Source organism: Cydia strobilella, chromosome 5, assembly GCF_947568885.1.
Source record: "Cydia strobilella chromosome 5, ilCydStro3.1, whole genome shotgun sequence".
Lineage (NCBI taxonomy): Eukaryota > Metazoa > Arthropoda > Insecta > Lepidoptera > Tortricidae > Cydia > Cydia strobilella.
In genome coordinates, this window is record NC_086045.1 from 11,562,301 (window position 1) to 11,582,997 (window position 20,697).

The 20,697-nt window shown below is 36.4% G+C and overlaps 1 protein-coding gene across 6 annotated transcripts in view; it reads left to right on the forward strand.

Annotated features, from left to right (window-relative positions):
- The window catches only part of LOC134741675 (DNA-binding protein D-ETS-4), a 75,938-nt gene that overhangs the window by 32,140 nt on the left and 23,101 nt on the right, over positions 1-20,697 (forward strand). For 5 of the 6 annotated variants that reach the window (XM_063674541.1, XM_063674540.1, XM_063674544.1 and 2 more), the window contains exons 2-4: positions 6,166-6,937; positions 7,840-7,994; positions 15,114-15,246. In XM_063674541.1, the coding sequence (XP_063530611.1) occupies positions 6,166-6,937; positions 7,840-7,994; positions 15,114-15,246 (1,060 nt within the window). Of the gene's footprint in view, positions 1-5,156; positions 5,197-6,165; positions 6,938-7,839; positions 7,995-15,113; positions 15,247-20,697 lie in introns of those variants that run through there. The other variant, XM_063674545.1, reaches the window with a different exon arrangement.

The window sequence follows — 20,697 nt, forward strand, 5'->3', positions numbered from 1 at the left end:
GTAACAATACCAGTCAAAAATAATCAGCTTTATGTCTATAAATCCCATTACAACTGTACAAACATTATAAACGTGAAAGCAATTATGTCTGCCTCTTTGTTACCTTTTCATGGCTAAACAACCAACCGCTTTAGCAGAAATTTTGCATGAAGGTTCCTTGAATTGTTTTATATTTTGAAATATAGTCCTCTGGATAAGCGACAGAAAATAACTCAGTCCCAATCCCACACTTGCGTGCTATGACTGTTCAAGAATTAGTACGAAATGCTCTTTAAAAAAATACGACGCCAAAACGTATTAGATTTACACTAACGTGCCGACAAGCACGAACTGCGCCAAGAAGGTTCAACCGTGTGCCGTGTGTTCTGTTCTGAGGTGTACAGAAAGTTCGTTTAATGTCGTCGTCTAACGCTGCGTCTTACATATAGGTATCAAAGGATTAATTAAGGCGCCGTGCCGCGCCGCTTCGCATTCGCGTGTTGTTCGCCTACGTAATACGCTGCGTTAGGTAATCCAACGTACATACTTATATAGCCTTTATCGAATTGCACCAAAATCACTATGAATATATGGTTTAAAATTTGGCTTGGCACCGACTTCAAACATATCAGTTGGTAACGCATATACTTAAACACGGAACCCTAAAAAGGATAATATTTTATTTCATCCTTTTTGAAGTCGGTTTATCTTTTTTTTATAAAAGTTTTTTTTGAGGGACTGTATTGATTCGAATCCTGAGTTTTTGACTTTCGCTCGATAGAAAAAAATCACGAACGTAGGTCTAAAATGTACTTAATTTTTTTTTAACAAATCGTGCACAAAAGCTAAAAATGTTTCTAAAAATCGGCTAGTTATATCCTGTTTTGAGGGAACGTATCGATTACTTTTTTTTATTTATACGTACTTTCATCTCGCTCACGCTTACGCTCGTCAGTGAGAGTGGAACACGAACTTACTGCATGGGCCTTAACGCAGATGCCTCTTTTGTGGCTTTTTCGAATTTCCAACCTTTATTCAACATTAAAAATTAAAAAGACATATCTTCCTTGAGAGTACCGTAAAATGGGGTGAGTAGGGTTCGCAGGGAGAGTTGGGTTATGAATAGGGAGATAAGGATTGAAAGGGGGTGAGATGGGTTTTTAAGGCTACTGCTACAACAATAAGGTATTCCAATTTAAAATGGAGCTATAGTAATACTCATAATAAAAAAAATCGATCCAACAATCTTCCAAAATCACCTTTGTATGAAAACCCGTCTCACCCCAATTACGAGGGACTACAGGGTGAGGTGGGTTTTCCTGTTTATCGTCAAAGGTATGAAATGGAACTACCCAAAATAAAATAAAAACTAAAATACAAACGTCCGGAACACTTATTATATATACCATTCAGTTTATGCAAACTGCATATGCATGTAAAAATAAAATATTATCGAGGTTTGAATGTCAGTTTTGCTCCTACTCACCCCATTTTACGGTAATCTTTCATTTTACATGCCTAATTGATTCCGGGTGCTTCGAATGTCAGTTAATAATTGAACAAATTAGAATTAAAGCGATTGCGGATGTGTGTAAACGTGCCATGTAAGGCAGAGTAAACAATTCCACGATAATCACGATATATAAGTCATATAACCTAATAAAAACCTAATTCAATTAATAGTTGGGAGATTTAACTAGGATATAATAATTGGTTTCTAATTTTCGATGATATGAGGAATGTACAGGTTTTTAAAGGGTCGGCAACGCGCATGTAATATCCCTGGTGTTGCAGGCGTCCATAGGCTACGGTGACTGCTTACCATCAGGCATGTCGTATGCTTGTTTGCCACCATTTTGCCACCGACGTGCTATAAAAAAACCGGCCATGTGCAAGTCGGACTAGCGCACGAAGGGTTCCGTACCATTACGCAAAAAACGGCAAAAAAACCACGTTTGTTGTATGGGAGCCCCACTTAAATATTTATTTTATTCAGTTTTTAGTATTAGTTGTTATAGCGGCAACAAAAATACATCATCTGTGAAAATGTCAACTGTCTAGCTATCACGGTTCATGAGATAAAGGTGACAGGCGGGCAGACAGACAGACGGACGGACAGACAGACAGACGGACAGACAGACAGAGGAGTCTTAGTAATATGGTCCCGTTTTTAACTTTTTACCCTTTGAGTACGGAACCCTAAAAAGCTATAAGCGTAATTGTTTTCGATGTTCAACTTAATACTTATATTATGTAACAATAAAGTAGATGAACAACTGGGAACAAATCAAATTATTTTATTAAATATTTTTGATGTTTTTTTAAAGTAACACTATATATAAATTACCCATATTTGTACCCATTAAAGTTCCTGCTTGGCGTTTTAGGGTTTAATTCCTTAGAGGTAAGGCGTAACTATACGGGCTCTTGACTACTACATGTAATGTCTTACGGGGGAACTCAGACTGCCCTGAACTGGTTGCACAGCTCGTACGCCTGTTCGTTCCATCTATAGCTAAGGCCCTATTTAATTTCCGACCGCGAAGTTGTCACCTATTAGCTGTGCCTCAAACGCGCACTATATCTCATGGCAGTCATGGCAAATCACCACTTGTCCGCGCTCTACAATATATCAACGCGCTCCTCGCATCAGCACCGGAATGTGATGTATTTGCAAGTAGTTGGATGGATCTGTGTAAAGAATGTATGAAGTACTGTGAGGCGATGGATAAGCGTAAATCATCTGTTTTGTATTAGTTCTTCTTTCTTACATTTGTTCTGTTATCCTTTCTAGTACCTATCATGTACCTAGTTTGTATAAATACTTTCTATTCTAAATGTCTCAGTGTATTAGTTCGCTGTAATGCTGTGTAAATTTTTTGAATTAATAAAATAAAATAAAAAATAAAATAAACTGTAATAGATGTCATATATTAAAGAAAAAGTGACGAAGCCCTCCAGTGGTGAGGGCCGGATTCGGATTCCTTACGGAATTACGATATAGCAGTGAAACTGGTGCTGCCATCTATGAATTAATTTGAATATTTAGGAAGACTTGTACACCTACATGTGTTTTTGTCAAGTTTTAAATATTTTTTTTGTTACAATACATGCAGAACTGGATATTAGTAAATTGCGCTAATATTTGCGTTTCTTTGTTTTCTCTGAAACATATACCCCAAGCCGATGTTCCCAGGTACGTATCGACTAACAATTGAAGCTAGTTATCGTGAGAAATATGAATACAATAGTGATTATTGCATAAAAAAAACCCGGTCAAGTGCGAGTCGGACTTGCATTTCAAGGGTTCCGTACATCACACAAGTTTTAACAATGTTTTATTTTTGTACGTGAAACGTGAGTGAAACTTCTTGAAAAACCCGAATGGGTCGGATCAAAAACCAGATGAAACGGAAAGTATTATGGCGCGGTGGCTTATATTATATCTCTGCAATTATAATAGCTATATGCGTAAGTATTTATATCGATGTTTAGTAAAGAAGCCATTACTTGGAATTGAATGTACTGCTGATAGAGATGGCGCTCATTTTGCGCTAGAAACGACGCATTCGGAGCTAAAATAACCCTTATGCACGGAATTTACTTAGTGATTTCATCAGTCCATGGACGTATTTAGAAAAATGTTAATGTGGGAGTTTCACAGATATTTTACGATTGATCTTGTTTATTTACAAATTGATGCAAGATATGTAGCTCGGATAGCAAGATCAAATACCCCAAAGCTCAAATGCGAAGGCCGAAGGCCGAGCTCCACGTAAGGCCGAAAGCTCGGAGCGTCCGACGCGTGCAGACTTCCCGCAACTTTCTCAAGTATTTTAATAGCGAAGTGGCCTTTTAGCGAAAGAGAGAGATGTAGTATTCAAACACGAAACAATAGTACAAGTAGGTACCATTGCGGCTGTGTGCCAGATACAGCCTAGTTGCATATTTTTCTTTCAGTTCGACTCACGCTCGAACCTAGGCTCTCGCTCGGGCGCTTCTGGCCTTCGGTCCTACGCGGTGCTTTGCTTTCGGCCTCCGCAATTAAGATACTTTTACCATTATTCTGTGTTTAAGCACTAATCTCTCGCAGCTCGCATGTAGGCCATAGTAGGCGTGCCTCTCCTGGAAGTTTCTGACCTTCACATTTAAGATGCTTGTAGAGTTTTAGGAAGCATGCACAGGTCGGACTCTCTAGGCCTTCAACTCTACGCGGGGCTCGACCTTCAGTCATCAAATTCAGAAACTCGTACAATATTCTTTGTCTGAGCACTAACCTCCCAAAGCTTGACTTTTGGCCTCAGGCATGGGTAGGCACGCCTCTTCGGGACGTTACGGCCTAGACCCTACGATGATCTCGGTCCTCGGGCTTAGCAATAGCTGTCTACACCACGTTTCACGGTAACCATTGTGGCTGTGTCCTTAAAACAGCCAGCCAGCGGTTATGCAACCTCATTTTTGTTCTTAAATCCGACTCACGTTTGACTGTAGATTTCTAATAGGTTTTCCTGACATCTTTAGGTAAAGAACTATTTTGTGTATTCTTTTTTCAAAATTTTAGACCTAGTAGTTTCGGAGATAAAGGGGTGGGGGGAATGGGCATTTTTTGCCTATTTTCTTGAATAACTTCTAAACTGTTTATCCAAAAATTATTAAAAATAATATATTGTCTTCGGTTACCGCGATAGTTACTCATGAAATAAAACTATGAAAACGGATTATACCGCGTATATTGAATTTATAATACATCCCGACGGTTCGAACCCTTTACAGCGTTAATAATATATCTGAGATTCTCACAATGAGCACTTTCATTTGATATATAACACGACTTTATATGCAACTTTTTTTTCTCATTTACCCCCCCAAAAAGTGAGCTCTTATGTTTAAAATTCATTTGTTGACGTTACATGCCCGTCTTTGGGTCACAGGGTTACATAATATGTGAATCAAATTTTAAATTAATAGGTCCAATAGTTTCAGAGACAATGGGCTACATGTAACAGACGGAGAGCCAGACGCACGAATGATCCTATAAGGGTTCCGTTTTTTCCTTTTATGGTACGGAACCCTAAAAAGTAATGAAAATGCTCGGAAGTCGTTTTCCTGAACAGACCGGTGTGACAACTATCAATTTCGCGAAGACTGGGTATATCATAGGAGTCAGTAATGGTGGTTGTGTTGCGTAGAATAGGTCTTTGCTTGTCATTACTCAAAGTAAGTTTTGCATATTTCATACACAGAAGTCTAAATTTGCGCTATATCTAAGGTTAATAACTACTACCTTCGAATTAAGCTTCACCTATTAACATTTCTTTGCGAGGTAGACTAAGATATTTTGATCATACCAATATGTATTTTACCAGATACCTAAACAATGTCAATATGTTTTATTTCACGATCTACTGAACAAAAGATAAGTTATACTCGTATGTTCACATCCAATTATTCCGCTCCACTGTGAATTATCAAGTGCATACATTAAATAACCAATTATATATATCTATAACAGGGTATTAATTCTGCATAAGTCCAGAATAGGTAAGCCTACTACCTAATCATTTGTAAAGACTTTAATCGTAAAGCAAGTTCATTATCCACTCGGAATATATATTTAGTTCGTCATGTTTTCTTTGCAACATCTGGCCATATTCGCAAAATAGTTTGACGTCGTTGTATGATGATCTCATATATGACGATTTCAATGACGATAGATGGCTCTCGTACATTTACATAAAACATTAGCTGTGTGATACCTACGTATAATATGAGACCAGAATTCCACGATTGAAATAAATATGTGCGTTTGAACTTGAAACTTGATTTTATACACCGTGTCGCTTAATAAAAAAATAGCCATTGATGTGGATGAGAGGCCTTTATGCACTACCAATTTCACCCCCCATATATTCAGTAACAAATAATGGTTTCGGTAATGCCATTAGCCTTCGTTTGATCCGTACTAATCGCGACAATTAATGTGAAAAAGTATAGCAACAAATTAACAATCTTCTGTCTTCTTAGCTTTACTACAATTCCGTAATATTTACTAATGAGCTTAAGCAAGTGTAATCAGTAAGCAATTTAATAAATAAGTAATTTAAATCCTTAAGTTAATTTCTTAGTTATTATTTTTTAGTTGGTATGAGAGTAATAGATATATATATATTTTTATATTGTCCCCAGATGCCACAGACGGTCCCGCGGTCAGGCCTGAGCCCTCCGTCGGCGACGCAGGGCGAGCGCGCCGTGCCCGCTTCGCCCGCCGACCTGCAGCACTTGCTGCGCTACCTCGGCGCAGCCTCCCCCCCGGAACCGATGCTCCATCCCCCCACCACACACACCAAACCACCTCCGCCTTACCCAGAAGATAACTCTTTCCTCGAGCGCCTACATGACTTCGAAGGATATCCCACACCTTCACCATCTTCTGACGAGGGATCCATTCCCGCAGTAGCGCTCCAGCCTCCCTCGCCTTACAGCTCCTTCTCCTACTCCCCCAACGTATACATCAAAGAAGAACCCAACAGACTTTCCGTGCCAGAGTTTGCATCTCCATACCCTCTTTCTCCTTCCGGCTCTTGCGCCTCATATGGCAGCACGAATCATTATTCCTCCCCGGTCCCACAGCATGAGGAATATATCGACATTGAAGAACTGTTGAAAGAGAATCAGATCTCCCAAGAAAATAACCAACAGACTTTTATCACTCCTAAACTCGAAATCGAAGAGCCCAGAGACCACAACCTTTTAAGATCATTCCTTGAAGATACATCATTCCAAAAGAGGTTTAATTTGAGGCCAGTTGAATTGGATGTGAAGATGGAAGAAAGCAGTGGAGGGGCGAACACAGAAGACACACTGGTCACTTCAGAAATGGACAGAGTTATTTGTATGGCTATCGAACAATCTAAGAGAGATGTCGACAACACGTGCAATGTTCTGGGAATCTCACCAGGTGAGTGATATATACCCAGGATTAGTCAGCAGTGGCAGAGTGTCCATATTAGGACTCGATTCCTATCGGCTTGACCTAGTCACCTCGAAACAGATTATATTACCTCCACCTTACAAAAAACCGCAGCTTAATAACACTAGACCCTACACATAGTGTTGTGTTCCTGCCGGTGAGTAAGGTTGCCAGAGCTCAACGAGGGAGAGGAGTGTTAGGGTCGGCAACGCGCATGTAACTCCTTTGGAGTTGCAGGCGTACATAGGCTACGGAGACTGCTTAACATCAGGCGGGCCGTATGCTTGTTTGCCACCGACGTAGTATAAAAAAATATTATATTATAACCTAATCATGCGATGCAAATTACGCTTCAACCATCATGTAAGCTGACGTCAGTCAGTGTCAAAAAAATCCACGTGGACGCCAAGCGTCTAAGTACACAGTGATGATAATGACAAATATAAAGGTTTTCTACGAACTGACCGATTACGTAAGCTGTCAACTGTATGCTTCTGATCGACTTTATTATTAAGAGAGCTGCTTCTTTAAATCAATTATGGATTTTTGATAATAACATGACCAAAAACTTTTACAGTTATGTAATTAACACACCCAAATTTGAAGATGATTTCATCTTTAAGTTTTTAATTTATATCTGCACATTGTTGTCTTCTTTTAAAATTAAAATATCATCTAGTTTAGGTATCTAACACGAATAATTTAAATGTTCTGTTTTGTCCATTAGCTCAGTATAATATTACCCTTGAGTCTGACCACTAATAGTTAACCATATTGTATTTAATAATATAATACTATCATATGGACCCAACTGTTAGACGAAGAGTTTATTCGTCACACTACCTCAAATATTTAAGTCATTGATACTAATGCAGATGTTTGTTCGACAGATCCAATGGTTTGGAGTACAGAAAACGTAAAGGCTTGGGTGGCGTTCACGCTCCAGACGTTCAGCTTGCCGATGGTACCGACGGAGTACTTCGCGATGGAAGGTGCCGCGCTGATGGCACTTACCGAAGAAGATTTCAACCGGAGAGCACCTCAGGTAACAGATTTTGCCAAAATTAGATTAGGAAGAACAAGTGTTTCTCTCCTGGCGCTTTTTCACGCCATCAACTTTAACGTAGATAGTAACAAAACTTCTGTGAGACACAGACATATTAAACATATTATCCTGTGAGTGACCCGTTATTAATATGTTTAACGTAGATAGTATTTACCAATAGTGATGATATGTGAAAAGTGCCCTTTCAGAGCCTACTTTGACGCATTAAGTAACTACTTGAGTTTGAGTGTACATATTTACTTCCAAATATATATATATGTATTACAGAATATATACGTATGTATATGTTCGTATCGTAGAAAAATAAAAATACTTGAAAATACAAAATACAACATAGAAGGAATTTCTAAATTTTGCCCACCAGGCAAAAGGTACACATCAGTCAGATCATAGATACTGTTTGTTCATTTTATGAGACAATGTAAATGTTAAAATATTTGGGCTCGGCTGGGCGCGCTAATCGGCTGACGGGCTGACCACGCGAACGAGGGCGTGGGGTTCAAAGTCTTTAATAACATTACTTATCAGGTATTAATGATAATATGTACAATCAAACATAATTAGGTATTATAATATATTATACATAAAAGTCACTCACACTTGACTTCCACCGAGTAGTACGTCGTTAAAATCTCGCTAGTTCAACATTTTTACTATTTGTCACTCCCTTAGGTATTAAATTAAAAACAAAAAATTGCAAGACTTATATTGACCGGGATATAGACCGTGATTACCTTTTGTATTATTTGTGAGCTCCCGATATTTCGACGCAGTTACATGCATCATGTTCACGGGTGACTGAAGATAGCGGGTGGGTGTCAAAGTTGTGTAGACAGCGCTCTGTCGCGCAAGAATGAGGGTCTATATCCCGGTCAATATAAGTCTAGTGAAACTAACCGTGAATCATTCAAAACTCTAAAAAATTACAAGTTACAACATTTGAAGAATAAGTATTAAACTATATTTAAAATTTTAAGGTCCTATAATTCCTATGTATATATATAGGTATATGTATTCAACAGTTGTGCATTGTCTCTAAGATTGTAAAACTTTTATACAAAATTATTAATTGCAATTGTAATTTTACTAAATTATATGTATACTTATATCGGTCGTTTTTACGTACCCAGATACCCTTGTTGTGCTTCCTTTATTTCGCAAAGAGAAGTAAAGTGGATAACACGGCCAAGTGTAGTTAAGTAAGGTCAAAAGGCGCTAATAATTGGTATTTAAGTAGAACCTGCCACATAGTAACTAGAAGTTGGGACATGGTAACGAGAATCATCATCGTAATCAAATCTGGCTCTTGGGTCATAATTTATTATTTTATTATATTACAAGTTTCAAGAATGTTATCTTAAAAGTTGACGAAATATTGTACTTAATCTCTGTGAAATAAGTCGTAAGTCCTGACCCTGAACCCTGGTACCCTGCTAGACACTCGAAAACATATTAAATGTTTAATTGTTCGTGAAATATTTTCTTAAATATGTTTACATTTGTAAACAAATGTCATCTATAGTTACTCATAGCTGTCATAGTGATTGAAGGAGGGAGGGTAGTATTTTCGAATTTATTAATATATGTAACGAACACAAATATTTTACTTTGGTAAAATAAATAGGTAGGGTCACTATCTGTATAAATAGTTGAATTAAATAATTGAATGCGTGTTAATAGTTATTTTTAATACAGTTGCTCAAAAAGTGCTACTTTTCGTGGCTGTTTAGCGTGCGGATAGTTGGTTTTCGCAAACTAGTGCTTTTTACTTTTCCATTTTTTTTAAATTTTTACTTGTTCCAATTCATGACTACTTATTAATGAGTGTTAATATTAGTTTCTTTTAAACGTCGTAATTAACATAAAAACCTACTGTTAATGTAAGAATACAAAAAAAATATGCATATTTCATATTTTATTACTTACCTCTTCATCATTATAAGTATTATAACACGTTTATTTTTTAATGTTGAAAAACCGTTCTTAATAAGTTGTCTGAATGGAACGGAACGCCTGTCAAAGGAAAGGCGTATTTTCTAACTGCAAGAATGTTTTAAGTTTCCAAAGGCAACATTCGATATTGTTTTTATAAATATACGATACACAAATAATCGTAAATAACGATATTTAGGTAATAATAGTACAATGTTTTAATATTTACAATTGTTTCTGTCTTATAGAACATGCATTTGAAAAAAAAAACTTTCATTGAAGTGGGTTCAATAATAATAACAAAATCTATTCTAGTCGAATAAAAGCTAGAAAAACACCTCTTCATAATGTCAATGTCAATGATGTCACAGAATGAATAATATAAAAGTTTCGAATTCCATTCCTTGCTTGCTTTTGTTACTTTTCTTATTTTTTCGCAACTGTATTCAAAAACGTCGTTCGATACACGTGCGAAAATGTCATTCTTCACTCGTCCCGAGTCTTGCCACTCGCCTACGGCTCGTGGCAAGATATCTCGGTACTCGTAGAGTAATGACATACTTCCCGTACTAGCATCGAATATGTACAACAAGAGAGCAAAGTTTGATATTTCTTCTAGTGCTTATTCTGAGCCGTGCAAGCGAAAGATTTTATAATAGATGAATCTAATTTAGAATCTTGAGCGTAGTAAGTTGATCTCGTGTTGTACATTTTCATCTCAGCAGTGAGAACACCTTAAACAACCTGAGTATAATCTAATCCTTCTTCATCACTTATTCACTCATGTGTTCTTAAGATATTCTATCAATTTAATTATCGCAATCAAACACAAAAACAAAACGTAATAAATTTCAGTAAATAATATGGAAATAACGTTCATCAATTGACACTTCAAGCGACAACTTTTTTTGTAAAAAAAAAACTAAGATACGGTCCGAATTGCGGATACTTATTACCAGCTTATTCATAAACGTCTACTAAAGTTGACAAGCCGCTAATAATAATTGTTTGTTCCTTTCCGACGTATTGGTATGATGAATTACTATTTATCAACTACATATAGAAGAGATTGTTAAAAGGATAAATCTTTGTTTTGCGTGACAATCTGTGTATTGTTTTAAGTTCGTTATTTTAATTAATAATACATTTCTTTATTTCAATAACAACAACTAAAAGTTACATTACTTATAGGTAAGGTATGGAGGTACATACATCAGTCTGATTTAGGTACGTAAATAAACTAATTTAGTTGCAAAGTTATACATTATGAGAAGAATGAGTCCTTTACTCCCCGTAGTAGTTAAAACTGTATCACAGTAAATACGTAAAATATAGTGTTTTTATCAAATTTTAAACTTTATTTGATGGTTTTTGAATTGTATACTTTTATCTATATTTGAATATCGCCATAAAGCAGACCAATATTTTTTTTACATTAAATAAGAATATCGTTTTTATTCGTGCCGCATCGTAAAATGTGCTCCTTAGATCATCATTCATCAAAGAGAACATAATCTCCTGAATCATCAACACATCACCTGAATGTAATTGCTTCCTAATGCTTTTCGGCAGATTACATCATCCGTTGCTGCCCGAGTTTTGACATGTGATCTAATTTAGCATTTATCCGATTTCAAATTTCAACACAAGATTTGAAGATTCATACTTGTTCGCTAAAAGCGAGAACAATAGGCTTGAATGAAATTCAAACATAAAGACCCATTAGACGGTTCAATAACTTGCACGCAATATTCGATACATTATATACCTAACGAAAATCGCATGCAAGTTCTTGAACCGTCTAAATGGAGCTTAAGATTATACAAATGTAGATGATGGACTTAGAGTAGGAGCGCAAGTATTTAATTTCGCTTAATCATTTAATAAAAAGATATTTTTTTTAATTCGGAGAAAAAAAGTCAAATGAGATATATTATTTGAGATCCCCTTCAATAATTCGTTAAAATATGATACATGACCAAAATAATATACTACCTATAGCGATGAATTAAATTAAATCCTAGAACTAGAATAGCAGTGTTGATCGTGATCGTAGTACGACTGTACCTAAGTTAGCATTTTACAAGGAATTTCATACAATAGAATTGTATTAGGTACTAGCTTCAGACCCTAAAAAACGAACATTACACGGCTATCAATTTAAGGTACCAACCAATTTAGGCTTGTGTTATAACAGCATAGGTGCAATTGTCCCGGTTTCATTACGTCACTAGCTAAGGAAATCCGTTAAGGAAATCGGGCATTATGCAAGTGATTACGCTGTGCAGACTACAAATACGTTGTGATCGCCTGGGAATCGTTGCTCTCAAAATTGTAGGTAGGTTTTCCGGGGCTATTTGCTCTTAGTCCAGTTAGTCTATTACACTATTACCTATCATTAATTTAGTTAGGCGATTCATTGCTGAGGTCTGAAATATACGAGTTATTCTCGGTGACTTCAATAACCCTAAACAAATCCACAAATTAAATTGTTACTTACCTTTGTGTAAGGGAAAATAGACAATTTTTTTATGGGCAACGCAAAGGAATCGCCTAAATGTATTTAAAATAAATTGACATATACCTATATACATCCTGACGGCTTCACCGCAGCCTCAATAAGATCGCAACAGTAATGCAGCTGCAGTCGCCATCCGAACGTCACCATTAGGATTTCTCTGAAAATATGTATTACCTACCTATTCGACTTGACTTCAAAATTACCCTGTATAAAACAACACTGCCTATAACAGGTGTTAATAAACAACAAGCAAATGAAATAGCTCAAATAATTACATAACTCGACCAATCAACGAGCAAGTGACTTGAACGGAGCGACTAATCGGCTAGCAGCCAAGTACCCGCTCAAGTGCACGCGCAACTGACTTTCTCCAGCCGTCGAAGAAAGCGAGGCAACTAACCTCACTTATTTGCCGATGTTTTATACGCCCTAAAATGCACTTTCAAGGTCGTAACTTTTATTTTATGCGTTTTAAAAAGCTATATGATGTATGCGACTGTTAAGATATACGTTTATCCTATGCTCATTATTTTTAATAGTCTCAGAAACTAAGGTAGGCCAGTAGGTAAGTACCTCGTTTCTTTTTCCTAGCTAAATAATCGGTGGCTTAGATAGGTAGGTAAGTACTTACTATAACATAACACTGTATCTAAAGCGAGGCTTAAACTAGCAAGAACATGCAAGCAATTTTCATTACATTGCGGCATATGATCAAACTTTTGAATGCAGTTTACCTTAGTAGTCGGCAATGTAATGAAAATTGCATGCAAGTTCTTGCTAGTCTAAACCTCGCTTAAGGTCTCATAGGAGGTATGAGTATTAAAGTATTATAATTTAAAAATCATATAGGTAGGTACTACTAATACCCACACAATTTACATAGACTGATCTATGAAAAGAAAAAACCGGCCAAGTGTGAGTCGGACTCGCGTTCCAAGGGTTCCGTACATTACACAATTTAAAATGTATTTTTTTAATGTGAAATGTCTTTACAAAAACCCGTAGGGGTCGGATCAAAAACTAAGTAATTAAGTCTGACTTACGCTTGACTGCACATTTCTAACAGGTTTTCCTGTGATCTACGGGTAAAGATCTATTTTGTGTATTTTTTTTAATTCTTGACCCAGTAGTTTCGGAGATAAAGGGTGGGGAATGGTAATTTTTAGCCTATTTTCTTTAATAACTTCTAAACTGTTTATCTTAAAATTATTAAAAAAAATTATTTAAGATTCTCACAATGAGCTCTTTTATTTGATATGTAACACAATATAGTTAAAAAAAATATTTTTTAATTTTCTCATTTACCCCCAAAAGTGGCCCCCATGTTTAAAATTCATTTGTTTACGTTACATGTCCGTCTTTGGGTCACAGACTTACATATGTCTACCAAATTTCAACTAAATTGGTCCAGTAATTTCGGAGAAAATAGACTGTGACAGACAGACAGACGCACGAGTAATGCTATAAGGGTTCCGTTTTTTTCTTTTGAGGTACGGAACCCTAAAAACAGTAAAAGATAAATAATTAATATACATCCAGTTTTGTAATTTGCCATATCGTTAAGTGTTGGTAGGCACGTTTTGTAGTTTTTTTTCGTATTTTCATACAGAAGCAGTAGGCAAGTATTTGTCTGTAAATAAGAATAAAAAAAACTATACTCGTCCTTTTGTTTTGTGTGCTAGTACTAGTGTAAGTAATACTGTTAGAAGTATTAGAACAAATTAGTTAATTAATTAATTATTTCAGTTTATAGTGTAAGTAAGACAAAGATAGTATGATTCTCTTTGTCTATGTTTGAAATGAGACAGTCCTTTGACAAACTATAGGTGCATAGGTTATTCCACCTACAATTTCAACCTACAATTTTTTACCTAAATAAATAGCTAATCTCTCTTTACAGATGTTTGGCCTAAAGGGTGCTATTGATTATGTTCCTAAGCAGAGGTTAATGACCCTTGCGGTTCATGAAGAAAGCTTTTATGCGAGTGCACTTAGTAAATACAAACACGTAAACGCATTCATACAAACTGTTGTCTAACAATTACTCGAACTAAGTGTCTGGTGAAATGGGAATAATATAGCATAGTTACTAGACTACATATTTGCATCAGCTCTTAAGACGATAGTGGATGACCACTTTTTCATACAAACGTAGTCCCCATTTTCCTCCCGGGATATTGACATTATGGAAAAAAAATACACAATTTAATGCATATTATTAGCTATGCCCCTTTGGTCGACTTTTTTATAATTGCCTATACTACCTATAACATTTAAGAGCTAAAAACAAATTTCATATTTTTTTTAAAACGCTTCATGGGGTGTAATAATATATAAATATCCAGAGAGGAAAATGAGGACCACATTTGTATGGAGAAGCGGTCGTCCCCTTTCCTCTTAAATGGGCCATTCCGTTTCCGTCGCAAATTATACATATACCTACACAATATTTACACCCTTATTACGAGTATATTAATTGGTAGACTACTACAATTTTAAGTATCAAAATTCAATATCCATGAAAACAGACAAAATTATAGTTCCCAAATTCATCCTCACCTCTTCCATCAATTTACCTCTTTTCTCTCTAGTATCTTCTATTACCGTGCATATCGAAAGAGCTCTAACAATGTTTTTTTTTACAGTCTGGCAGCACACTATACGCGCAGTTAGAAATCTGGAAGGCCGCGAGCCAGGAGGCGTCGCGGCAGCAGTGGGTTGAGTCGCAGCCGTCACCGACGCCCGCGCCCGTGCCGTCCGCCGATGATATGAGCGAAGGTAAGGAAAACGCTCTGAGAAATTATCATTTACTAAATAAACCACTAACCATATATTGAACCAGAAGCAGCATCAGGTCGTACTGCATGTGCGTACGTACGCTCCCGTTTCATGCGTTCTAACTCAGATGCGATCTACAATAGAAAATGCATTGATCATTTATTTCCCTATAAATTAAATTAATTGATACTATAAATTCAAGATATCACAGTTTAAAAAAATAGTGAACCATCACTAAGTGCTCTTGTGGTGCACTAAACCACTCTTAACATCTAATCTAGTTAAATCTATCCTGAGGTTGAAACTACCACAATATTGGAGTTAATACGAGGTAATTGTACGGGACGAGGATTCGGGAAGAGAAAGGCTGTTAATAATAGTAAGTAAATAGGTATTCGAACAGATAATCATTGTGTATGTATAAGGTGGGACGTGTTATAAATATGTATATACTGCAGGTTCTTATGAAACAAAAGATGGAGGACCCAAGTACTAATTTCTATACATTTTGGAGGCAGTTCTCAATTCGTCGGAATCTTTTTATTCTTCTTCTTTATTCTCCGATTTTTCGTCGACTGTCGGACCGATTTTTGGAACTTTTTTTGGAAAAATATTTTTAATCATGTCATGTGTTTCCAATCCAGAGAGGAAAATGAGGACTACGTTTGTATGAAAACGCGATTTCGCGCGGGTCCGGCTGTGTCAGATTTCGCCATATTTTAGTCTTTACGTTAATGTAATTTGATCGCATTTTCACACAATTTTTTTACTAGAAAAAAACTACGTGATATTTGCTGAGACCCCCTCTAACCCACGTGATATTTGGTGATATTCGGCTTAACAATGAACACCTCGCGTAATTAATGGACGCCTCCTAAGTACAACGCAGTACATAAAAATCTGAATAGGTAGATACTACCTGTTTGTTTATCCAGAGAACCAACCTGTCTGGTGGTTACTCTATACCTGTCTGTAGCAAACCGGGTCGCGAATTGTATAAAAAGTGGAAAAAGTAGCCAACGGTCTATCTCGTATCGAATGCGATGTGGCACGGCAATGCATCAGCTGCTTCGCGTGCATTGTGATCAACCGTTAGAAATACCACAGAATACTGGAACAGTGAGACCAATGTCTGTCTGTCCACTAAGATGGTCATGTTCACTGCTTCTAATTGGCGGCGTATATCCATAGTATATTAGTGCTACTTTTTTGGCCAAATTATTGACAAAATGTTTTTTATTTTATTGTGTACCTAACAAAGCTGTAGTGTGCATTAGCTGTCGGAAATCGAACTTACGATAACTCATTTTGCTGATTCGCTTGCATTGACAGAATATAAACTGCCTTTTCATACATAAATAGTCATCAGGAGAATTGAATAATTGAAATATCTTTAATCAGATCAAGTAATGGCCTATACATAGATCTACTAGCCGATTTATTATAAAAACTTACAATTCAACAAATATTTATCTTATACTTGCATAAATAAAATCTTAAATTCATTAAATATTTGCAGCGAGTTTCTAAATCAGTGCACTACGCTTATTGCTAGAATCAAAGTATTTAAAATATCTGATGTGAATGTTATTTTCTAACGGATTTTATTAACTTATTTAAGCGTTACGAGTATTAACTTATTGTTATATTTTCTATAAGTATTTATAAATCATGGGGATTATGAACACAAAAAATAGCTAGGTGTCCTTGGGCGGTAAAGGGCAGCAGTTTCTAGCCAGATGTAAGCTGTGTTTTCTGTTATGGCCGACCCACATACGACGGAGGCTGGAGACAAACGACCCTATGATATATGATTGAGTGTCCCGCATGCTTTTTACTCAGGGCTTTATGAAAAGACTCTTGACATATCTATACCTACATTCCATTACATACTTATCAGTAGATAAAAAAAATCTTGAGAGCAACTGGTATCATAAACGTTTCATACATTAACGTATTTTCCGGTAATTATTTATGATCCCAGTTTCTTTCAAGATAAAATTTTGCTTGCTCGTTTGCAAAGTGCCTGCTTAAGCTATTTGTTGTATAAGTATTTATTGCTATTCCAAGGCACCCAGGCAAGGCAGGTTTTCTGTAAAACCTTTAAGAAAAATAATATATATTCCGCCAAAAAGTGTCAAAACCAAGGAACAACTGGAAATATGCTAGTCTAATTTAGAATTGTATAAGAGGCTTCAAAGAAGCCCGCAACAACTATCTTGTCATAAGTACCTGTTGTCTGTTGTCTGGCCACGCCACAAGTGAGGCAGTCGATGTTGCTACTGCTGTGCAGAAACATTGGAAGTATTGGAACCTCGATTACTCAAATCTCGATAATTAATACGAAATAAAATACTCTTCACTCCAAAACCCACATGGTGCATAATATAGTTGGTCAAACCAAATTGACAGTAAATAAGAACAAAAATAACTATACTCATCATGTTCATCACTCACACACGGGGAATGTTACCCGGTCGACAAACAACGCACATGACGACGATGTTTGCTGTGTGTTTTCCTAATTCTAGATGCATTGCTAATAGCGATCCGAGTTATATAATCAATGATAATCTGATATGGGGTTGACACGGTAAAAATCTGTGTCCCAGGTTCCTGGGACACATGGTAAAAGTCTACAGTATAGCATTTCATTAAATAATAGTCTTATTTGTTTCACAAATCTGTTCTATCTCAAACAATTAATAAATAGATAAATTCTGAATCGTACGGTATATAAAGATTTTCAATAGTGCAAATAATTAAGAAAATTTAGTCTAAAAACAAAAGGGCTGATCAACCCTCCCCAGTTTCCCCTACCTACGAGCACCATTGTGTTAAAAGGTAGTATAACGTATCCAATATTTATTCCTTTTAAGTCGCGGTGCACGACTCCTGCATCGAGGTCGTCAGCTACTTAATACTAATCTTTTGCATCTTAAACAAAATCCTAAAGCTCATTCAAAAATCGTTCTTAATACTTGGTATTTAAGATGAAGTAGGTATTAGTATAGTCATTAGACATTCCACATTCTACCAGTCTGTCTCTTGCTTATGCAAATGATAATTTTATAGACTCGGTTTTGCTTTATTTACGTAACTTAAATAGGTATCACTTTAATGATCAGATTAAGAAAAGCATTACCTTTGGCTGACATGGAAACAATGCACGTGTCGCAGTAGGGTTTATTTTGTAGTCCGAATATAAATATATTCTTATAAATAACGAAAAAAATATTAATTGTACAGGTCAGAGTTTTAAAGTCTACTTAAGAAAAGTCATGCTTCAAATTTGACATCTGGTGCAGATGGTGCTGTACTTCGAGCATTATGCAGTAGGTATATAGTGTACGACCGAAAACCTTTTTTTTTTTGGCTAAACCGAAGCCTAAGGTTCGGTTTTGGCTCTAGTTTCGGCCGAAACCGTAACCAAAACTTTTATCAGACGTTGTCACCCACCCCAAATATTACTATAAGCTACTCTTATGCTAAATCTTATGCTAACCACCTCTTAAGAATTTACCCCTAAAATTTGGCCATGTGATCGTCTAGATAGTAGTTAGAACCCCTCGAAGTGTACCGTGGAACCCTAGATTCTTTAATGAGTATCAACTAAATTTTGGACTCCGGTATTATTCTATTATTACCTATATTTTAAGGAATATTTATATTTATGGTACTGAAGATATATTTTATTATGATACTAAGGAATATTTTAATAGTTACAGTAGTAGAAATAGCAGATTGTGTAGCTTGGGAGGAAATTGACATATTTACGGTGAGGCCGCACATCGAATCCTGAACGAAGCGAATGATTCCATAATTGAAAGCTGAGCGTAGCGAAGCATTCTAAAATAGTATTCCGAGCGTAGTGATGAAATTAATATTACAATTTTGTTAAATCTATTCGTGTAATGTAAATGCTGTTAAAGGCTTACTACATATGACATTATTTAGGTAATTGCAGCATATATGATTAATATGAGGTTAAAAATGTTATTGGAAAAATGAGTTTAAAAATGTTTTTGGTGAAGTCCCGCTACGCCTATTAAGCCTTCGGGATAACATACGAAGCAGCACTCCCAGGATAAGCCCATTTACACCCTAGCTTTTTAGGAAAAGTTATAATTATACTATCACCTTCTAAACGATGTGTGAGTTCACACGTACTGCTTCGCATGCTCGATGCGGGTCAGAAGGCCTTATCCCGTTTTAAAACATCATTCGGGTCACCTATCCTAACATTGTAGCCAGACGGGCTAAGACCAACGCTTCGCAACCTAAGCATTCCTAGATGATCTGATGAAAGAAGCGCCAAGTATCATCAGTCAATCAAAATTACTTCTTTTTTTATGTTCAAAAGCTAGGGATACTAATCCCTTTTCCCAATTCCCAGAACTAAAAGTATAGACTAAATTTCTAGTCTTTTAGATGTATAAACGAAGCACTAATGTTATTTGCTATATTTTATGAGACTGAAATATCAAGTTGAGCATTATTCCACTCAAATTTCCCATTGGACTGCTCTTGCCTGCCAAGGGGTCCCTAAAACAAACCATTCTTCTATCCCAGAACGATCTGTATGCCTAAACCCATCTTGATATTTTAAGAATTTATTTTGCAAATACCTTAGAAACCTGATTGCAAAACTCAGTACCTCGTCTTTACTCCAAAAACCAGAAATTTAATAGATAAAAAAATAAAGATTTCATAGGAATTTTATTTATTTTCCCCAGATAAATTAAAAGTTTGAAAGATTTAGGCAATAGAATCCTTTACCTTTTAAATACACATATTTTAGGTTAATGAAGCCATATTTTTAAGTCTTTAAAAGAAGAAGTTATATCAACCATATCAGATTCTTAGACCAAGCATAAAAGAGACCCTACACACAAATACCTACAGACAAATAGTGTATGACTCTACCCTATTTATAATCCTACCCTCTGGCCCTACTCTAGGTACACCCAAAGCACAGATCGCACTTACCATTGACCTAGTGCCTTGGAATATACACAAATGTATCCCTACTAGAAGCTGGAAAGTTCGGTAGACCAAACCGAGATTAGCAAAACTAATGGTCCGTGTATTTGACTCCCCCTCCTATGCTCGCAAGCCAAAGAATTAGGAGGTAAGTCGCCCTATTCCGTGTCTATCAGTGGATCGGAACCCTTTGCACACACCAGCACCAACCACATGAGAAGTCCTGCCGCAACTAAGACTAAGTATATAATAATAATCACGACAGAATCCTTCCCCGCAATCAGCACTAGCATGCTCCAGAGCACCGAAATATATAAATATATTTAATAGGGGACCAGATCCCAATTACTGCCGACTTTAGTGAGCTCAGATTACTCCGAATGGCACGCACGTGATGCCCTCACTTCCATCTAACAGCTGGGCTTTGAGACCTGGGAGATAGTTCATCTCTTATGTTGGTAAAGAAGA